The 8589-nt window shown below is 38.3% G+C and overlaps 1 protein-coding gene across 1 annotated transcript; it reads right to left on the bottom strand.

Annotated features, from left to right (window-relative positions):
• Window positions 1-5417: 5417 nt before the first annotated feature.
• LOC149070722 (uncharacterized) lies at window positions 5418-6306 on the bottom strand. The gene is made up of 2 exons (XM_089248744.1): window positions 6217-6306; window positions 5418-5834 (listed from the first exon to the last, which is right to left on the bottom strand). Exons 1-2 carry the CDS (start codon window positions 6227-6229, stop codon window positions 5437-5439), a joined length of 411 nt encoding a protein of 136 aa, XP_089104870.1. The 5' UTR covers window positions 6230-6306; the 3' UTR covers window positions 5418-5436.
• Between the last annotated feature and the right edge of the window lie 2283 nt (window positions 6307-8589).

Genomic DNA, 8589 nt, shown 5'->3' with positions numbered 1-8589 from the left:
GAATACCATTTTTTGTGTTCATTAATCGATTAAAATTTTTTATTAAGTAGTAGTGGTTTTCAAAATACAGTAAATCAACTACATTTGCTGTCTCCTTCTTACTTATATAAATAGGAAAAATCTCACTATCATAAGCGAAAACATTTATAGAAAAATTATTTTTATTTTCAAAATAAGGAATTTTGTCAATTGCCATAGGAAAAACTATATTATTTGTATTTAAGAGTTTGATATACTTCTTATACGAATTCACATCATTTTTATGAGAAGAAACAGGAAACAGCTTTGCTAAAATGCAGTAAATGAAGCAAAGATCACATTTTATGTTGAGTATGCATTTTTTATTTTGTAGTTTTTTTGGCAATTTTACTTTATAGCATCCACCACTAGTACTATTATATTTTCCTGTATGTATGTCAATATGTTTGATAGTCTTTATAACCCACCCACTTCCAAACCTTGTAAAGTTCTCTATTGAGTTTATGATTTTGTTATAAGCGGAATCTAATTTTTCATCAATTTCGAAAGAAGATGTCAAACGTTCTGCGAAAGAGCAAAAATAAAAATCTCGTTGTCTTAGTTCATCGCCAATGTATTTCATAAAAGTAATGGATAAGCAAATAATAAAACGAAGTCTTAATGATAATGAATTTTTAGAGAATAGATCATGAAGAGAACTTCGTACATTATTCAAAGAAAATAAAGGATCGATGATACTATTGCCAGTGATTTTGTATGTATATGTCTTACTCCAACCCTTAAATGCTGATGATTTTTCCACAAACTCCACCATTATGCACCACACCAAGAGTCAGATGCTATGTCATTGTAGTGCGTTCTTATCTGTATAGATGGCGCGCCCTCCTCACGCTCCTGGTGATTGTAAAAAAAAAGAAAAATGCCAGTTGGAATTATACCACCGATTTGTATACACGTGTCATCCTCCTCGTTATGTTTCTTTCGTATATTAAATCGTTAAGTTTTCATTACGTTTTATGTCGTCACTACAAGCATCGGATCACTGGTGACCTATAGGACGCATCTGATTTTGGACATTGAAGTTAATTTCTCCATCGTTTAAATTTCGTTTTCGCGCCTTGTGCTTTCCGTTCGTACGCTCTTCAAAGATGAAACTTGTCTAATCTCCTAGTCTTTTGGATATACTATATATATATTTTTTTTTTCAAGCCAAGTCTACTCGTTTCTACCCAATATAGAGACGTTCCTGGAAATTCAAGGTGAGGAATAAACTTTCTACTCTCGATTTGCCGGTCTCCATACTTGCATTTGTCATGGCTCAACCTATTGCATCAGCTGAAGTTTCACGTGTTGCCTTTCGAGCCCCTCCGTTCTGGGAAGCAAATCCAGAGATTTGGTTTCTTCAAATTGAGTCACAATTCAAAACGGCAGGCATAACCGCCGATGAAACTAAATTTCACGCCGTTGTAGGAGCTCTTGATTGCAAAGTTTTGAACTATGTTTCTAATATCGTTCGCAATCCTCCCCAACAGCACATGTACGAGACTCTCAAAACTCGCGTGCTGGAGCAGTTTCAACAATCAGAATCTTCCAAATTGCGAATGTTACTCCAGGAGCTTCAACTAGGCGACAAACGCCCGTCCCAGCTTTTGCACGAAATGCAAACGTTAGCTGAGGGTAAAATGGAAAGGGACATTTTGAGAAATCTCTGGATGCAGAGATTACCTTTGCACTCCCAACAAATATTACAAGCTTCTAGTGAACCGTTAATTGGGTTAGCGAAAATAGCCGACAAAATATGTGAGGTTTCTAATGTGTCATCTAATACTTCAGCTGTGTCTCACACTTCAGAGTTTGATGATTTGAAAAACGAAATTGCTTCGCTACGGCAATCATTTGAAAGGCTTTCGCGATCTCCTAGACCATCTCGCGGTTATCGCAAACGATCTCAATCTCGTAGCCGAAATAAATTCGGCGATGCTTTGAAAAACGGAAGGCTTTGCTGGTACCATGAGCAGTTTGGAGAAAAAGCTCATAAATGTATTCCTCCATGTCAGTTTCAGGAAAACTAGTGGGCTCGTCTGTTTCGGCGACAGCTGACGAAAGCCTTCTCCATAGTCATCATAGTCTATTTGTCATCGACGTTAATACGGGTTTCCGATTTCTAATTGACACTGGCGCATCAATCAGTTGTTTTCCGAAACGCCTGACTAACTTGACAAAACCTCACAAACTCTCACTGTATGCTGCAAATGGATCCGAAATCCAAACGTTTGGCAACAAAAATCTAGTTCTGAATCTTGGACTAAGGAGGGACTTTCCTTTCGTTTTCACTGTGGCAGATGTTTCACATCCCATTATTGGAGCCGACTTTTTGGAAAGATTTGGTTTGCTTATAGATGTTAAAAATTCTCGTTTGATCGATAACGAAACATCGCTATCAGTGAATGGTTTAGAATCCCAAAACGGCTCTTTTGGTTTAACGCCGATCTCTGGTGATTCTCCATACCACCGCATATTAGCCAAATTTCCTCAGCTTACCAGCTCAGTTCTAAATGCAGTTCCAAAGAAACACTCTGTCATGCACTTCATCGAAACTACGGGACCACCGGTTTTCGCAAAAGCTAGAAGATTGTCTTCTGAAAAACTTGCAGCTGTTAAAAAACAATTCAATGAACTGTTGCAACAAGGTATAATTCGGCCCTCAAAAAGCCCTTGGTCGAGTCCCATCCATCTTGTACCCAAAAAAAGCAACGAATGGAGAATTTGTGGGGACTTCCGCGGACTCAATGCAATAACCATCCCAGATAGATACCCGCTTCCAAATATACAGGATTTTTCCATCAACTTGAGTGGTAAAAAGATTTTTTCAAAAATCGATTTAATAAAAGCATATCACCAAATACCAATAAATCCTAAAGACATTCCCAAAACCGCCATAATTACGCCCATTGGGCTATACGAATATGTTTATATGTGCTTCGGCCTGAAAAATGCAGCTCAAACGTTTCAGCGTTTTATTGACGAAGCATTTCGTGACTTAGATTGTTGTTACGCATATCTCGATGATTTGTTAATCGCTTCCATTGACGAAAAATCTCATGAAGCTGACTTAAAACGTGTTTTTCAAAGACTAAATGACTATGGTATCGTGATCAATCCATCTAAATGTGTATTCGGTCAACGTCAAATTAATTTTCTGGGTTTTCTTGTTTCTCCCGATGGGATTGCACCTTTACCAGATCGAGTACAAACATTGCTCGATTATCCATTGCCATCAACAGTGACTGAATTGAAGCGTTTTTTGGCAATTGTAAATTTCTATCACAGATTCCTTAAAGATGCCGCCAGGGTGCAAGCTCCTTTGCATGAATTAGCAAAAAGCAAGATAAAAAAAGATAAAACTGAAATAGTTTGGTCTGAGGAGGCCAAGTCCGCTTTTTTGTCATGCAAGCAATCAATTGCCAACGCTGCACTTCTCGCCCATCCTGTTCCGAATGCAAAATTGTTTTTGACTGCTGATGCTTCCGACACTTCATTGGGTGCAGTCCTTCAACAGCAAATAGGAAACAAAACCCAACCATTGTCATTTTTTTCACGCAAGCTCAGTTCGACTGAAAAAAAGTACAGTACATATGACAGAGAGCTCTTAGCAATATATTCAGCTGTTAAGCATTTCAAGCACATTTTGGAGGGACGCAACTTCATAATTTTCAGTGATCATCGTCCTCTCACGTATGCCTTCAAACAACGTAACGATAAATGTTCTCCCCGGCAACTTAGACATCTTGAATATATTAGTCAGTTTTCGACAGATTTACGATATTTGCCTGGGGATAGTAACGTCATAGCTGATGCTTTCTCAAGAATTTGTGAAATCCACACTCCTTGTACAATCGATTATGCAGAATTGGCACGGGCGCAGGCAGATGATGATGAATTGCATACCTTGCTTCAAAGTGAAACTGGGCTTCAGCTAAAACGCTTCGATATCTCCGGTGTTAATATCTACTGCGATGTGTCTACTGACGATATACGCCCGTATGTACCCGTTTCAATGCGACGTCTAGCGTTCGACTCTGTGCATAATCTGTCCCATCCTGGGATAAAAGCCACTCTAGGTATGGTACGCAAACGATTTATTTGGAAATCGATTGCGAGAGACTGCAAAGATTGGTGTCGTACTTGCATCGCTTGCCAGAAGTCGAAGGTTATCAAACATACCAAGTCTCCTTTAGGCTCTTTCCAGGTTCCTGATTCTCGTTTTGCACACGTTCATCTGGACATTGTCGGACCCTTGCCTCCCTCTAAAGGATACACGTATCTCTTGACGTGCGTTGATCGGTACACACGGTGGCCCGAAGCGGTACCAATGTCTAACCAAACTGCTGAAACTACAGCTGAGACATTCTTTTCTACCTGGGTGTGTCGGTTTGGCATTCCTGAAAAGTTGACCACAGATCAAGGTCGTCAGTTTGAGAGTGATCTATTTCGCTCTCTTGCACGGCTGTGCGGCATCGAAAAATCCCGCACCACTGCCTACAATCCAAAGTGTAACGGCCAGGTTGAGAGATTCCACCGCGATCTCAAAGCCTCTCTGATGTGTGTCCTCAAAGGTAACGAGCACTGGACAGAGGTTCTACCTACAGTCCTGTTGGGGTTACGTTCCAGCATCAAAGAAGACCTCCAAGTATCAACCGCTGAGTTGGTATACGGCACAGCCCTACGCCTTCCTGGTGAACTCTTTCGGCACTCGGATGAGCGAGACGTCCTACCTCGATATGACTTCTTGCAGAGACTGAGAGACCATTTCTCCCGTGTGAGACCAGTACCAACCTCTCATCACAATTCGTCTAAGCCCTTCGTCTCGACAGACTTGCTAACTTCTCCATCAGTATTCGTCCGACAAGACTGTGTACGCAAACCTCTACAACAACCATTCACCGGACCATTTGAAGTTATTTCAAGAACTGATAAGTATTTTATGTTGAACATTAATGGCAATCATAAAAATGTATCCATAGATCGCCTTAAGCCATGTTTTATGTTAAATAATAATTTATGTGACACGTTCAAAAATCAGTACATTTCCAGGTCTGGCCGAAGAGTGCGATTTCGTATTGACCCTTCGAAATTAGCTATATGATTCGTAATTATGTATGGTATATATATATATATTGCAATTTTTTTTATTATTTGTATGATTATTATTCAAATTGTCTTCTCTTAAATGTTTCGTCTTCGACTGGAGGGGGAGTGCTGTAGTGCGTTCTTATCTGTATAGATGGCGCGCCCTCCTCACGCTCCTGGTGATTGTAAAAAAAAAGAAAAATGCCAGTTGGAATTATACCACCGATTTGTATACACGTGTCATCCTCCTCGTTATGTTTCTTTCGTATATTAAATCGTTAAGTTTTCATTACGTTTTATGTCGTCACTACAAGCATCGGATCATCATCAATCTTTCAAATGATGGTAAACAGTATCTACTCCCTTTTTTAACAGGGGGACTTGATCAATTGCAATATTGAAATGCTTCAAAGCAGCATTATCACTCGTAACACGACAGAAGCACATATACCACGTACCTCGAAATTCTTTTACTTCAATTGAAATTCCCTTTCCGCAATACACAGCAAAAGGCGTGATCAACTTCTGTTCATCATATCCATCATCTACCAAAATCACATCGTATGTCGGCGATGGTTTCTTTTTTGAGGTTTTCTTCGGTTCTTCACTCGAGGTTCTCTTTTTAGCTCCGGCTTTTTTCGGTTTTGATGTTGTGGCGATGAGTTCTTCACCGTCATCATCAGTTAGATTAGCTGTACGTTTCTTTCGTAACTCTAAATCTAAGTCTGATTTGGAAAAATGGAAAAAAAACTATACGCAGATATATTTTTCAATTAAAAAAATCATAAAATTTGGAATAAATGGTATAGTACAGTAATATCGGAGTTGAACGCGAGTTTGATGTGATATATATTGAACTAAAAATTATTCAGTCCGAACAATGAGGATTTTTGAGAAAAACTTAAAAAGTAGAACACCGATGAATCTACTAAAAATAAAGACTACTTACTACTGAAACCTCAAAAAGAAAATTAATATATGGTATATTATAGAAAAAGAGAAAGATCCATATTATTATAGATGGATACACTATGAAAATTTCATCGAACCAGAGTATAGTATCATTACATTAGATTTTCACAGTATTTACAAGAAAAAAATTCTTACCCGAAAAAGACATCCTCGGAATATGATCTTGTAAACTACTTGTTCCCAGTCTTCTAAAACGCTAGTAAAAATGTCTTTATATATATTCATGCACTCGCAAATATCTGCTTTGCAAAAATAAGAAATATTTTTCCATCTAAATGAAAAATAAATACATGAAGGAACACAAAACATTTCAAGAATCCGTCTAATGATTTTCGAGAAATAAGCATCCGTATAAATATAGCGATTTAATTCCCATTTTCTCTATTTGCCAACCTGCCTTTTTTCTCTAAGAATGTTCCATTGCATGGATAAAGAATTCATAATCCATAAAAGTTACCTTTTCTTTCATAATTTCGTTCAAGTAAAAAGTTTGTAAGCTTTAATAAATTATTTTCTCTTACGTCCTACATACATCTTAAGAAAAATATGAGAATATTAAAGAATCAAAATATAATTGTGTTTGTACAGACTCCATGTATCATTCTTTCAGTACATCTAAAAGGGATAATAATGAACAAATGAAGGTCCAAATAAGATAATTTATGAAGCGAGAGCATAAATATGATCATTATCATATCTGAAGCCCCTCTATTACATGATCATATCTGGGCCCCCCGGGCCCAGATATGATCATGTATATACTACTGACAGGGGCACTCGAAATAACCCCGCATTCGTTCGTGAAAGGTCACAATACAGACGAGCTGGTTGGATGGTATGGGGTGGAATCAGCATAGGCGGACGTACGGACCTGCATATCATTCGGAATGACACTTTGACGGCCCGAAGGTATGCCAACGAGATATTGCGACCTCATGCCCTATTAAAACTCATGCATCATGTCTAAACAGTACTTTTTTTTATCGTTTACATGTAACCAAATTGTTGCCCTAAATCATCTTTTCATGTTTTTTCCATATTTTCAAAGAATTAAAGCTTAATTCCAAATTTTTTTACGTCTTTTTTCTGTATTGCGCATTGATACGCGTGTACTATCCATTGTATGCCAATACGTGGCTGTCTCGCACGGTTTTCTTCACTTCTTTGATTGCTCCCCTAATTGTTTTGAGCAGTGTAATAATAAACACAAATACTGTATTTTAGCAAGAATTTTTTTTTAATGCAATCAAAATTAAAGTTTTAAATGTATCTTATAAGGGGACGTCGTGTCGGAGGTGCGTCTCTTTTCCGTGAGGTGGCGGAATATTCCTAGGCACTTGATATTGGGTTTCCAATAAATGCGCGAAACTACGGAACTTAAAGAAAACTTTATTTCGAAGCACACTCAAAACAGACAGCCTTCCAGGATGGAAGCCACATTCCAACTCACGCTCTTTTCTCTTGGAAGATAGATTTTCTCTTCGCACCTTCTTTTAACTACGTATAAACAAACAAAACACATTATGTGATATAAGGCCACAGAGAGTTAGTAAAGATGTCCATACTGGAAAAATAGATTCGTTACAATCTAATATTTTTCTTTCTCTGTATGTTTTTTTCCCCGTACAGACGCATTCCTGATAATTTCCCTCTTGTGAGAGAGAAGCTGCTTCCATTGACTTAACATTGCATACATGAGTTGGAAAAAAAATTCACTAAAAAAAATCAAATAAATTTTTTAAACATTAAAAAAAAATATTTTGACAATAAGCGGTTTTTGTGGCTTCCGCTAAAAAAAATAAAATTTTGAGCTTGAAAACTATGCGAAAATAGTCATTAAAAACAAACAATTTTACATTATGCTCCGGTTCGAGTGGGTCACGTTAGAACTCCTTAATATATGAAGGCGTCTTAGGTCACGTAAGGAATCGGGTCAAGGACGTAGCCGGGGGGGGGGGGTCTTGGGGGTCTGGTCCCCCCCCGAAATGTGAGAAAATGGCCGAAAAAAGGGAAAAAGATGGCCAAATCCATTGTTCTGTCACTTTGGTCCCCCCCCGAAATGAAAGTGGTCCCCCCCCCCCCACGAACGAAATTTCTGGCTACGCCCCTGAATCGGGTGACGTCAAACCGAGTTTCATTCTGAAGCGCTAATAAGGCAACACCTTCTAGAGGTGTTGGCTAATAACACTGAGCTATAAGTAAACTTTACTTATAGCTCAGTGGCTAATAAGGCGACTTGATAAGTGATAAGTTCACTCTTATTCTAGTGGCTATATGAAATGCATGCTTGTCAATGGCTAACCTTATATATTCTAGAAGCCTTGGGTCTTCCTGCACGTATCTGGGAGAACTTTCTTTCTCCTTTTCGTAGTTTTTAAATACTTTCTTCAGCAACAGTTTTCATCTGAAACTTCTGGAAATTCTAAAAATCATTAGAATCATTCTACATCCACCACGTATTGACTAATCGTTGGGATCAGGAAATGGGATGGAATATTGCTCAAAGCG

The sequence above is a fragment of the Pholcus phalangioides genome, unplaced genomic scaffold (genome assembly GCF_987345545.1).
Source record: "Pholcus phalangioides strain wild (caught in Gottingen) unplaced genomic scaffold, Ppha-v1.0 ptg000020l_1, whole genome shotgun sequence".
NCBI classification, from domain to species: Eukaryota; Metazoa; Arthropoda; class Arachnida; order Araneae; family Pholcidae; genus Pholcus; species Pholcus phalangioides.
This window is presented reverse-complemented; position numbering and strand designations above follow the sequence as displayed.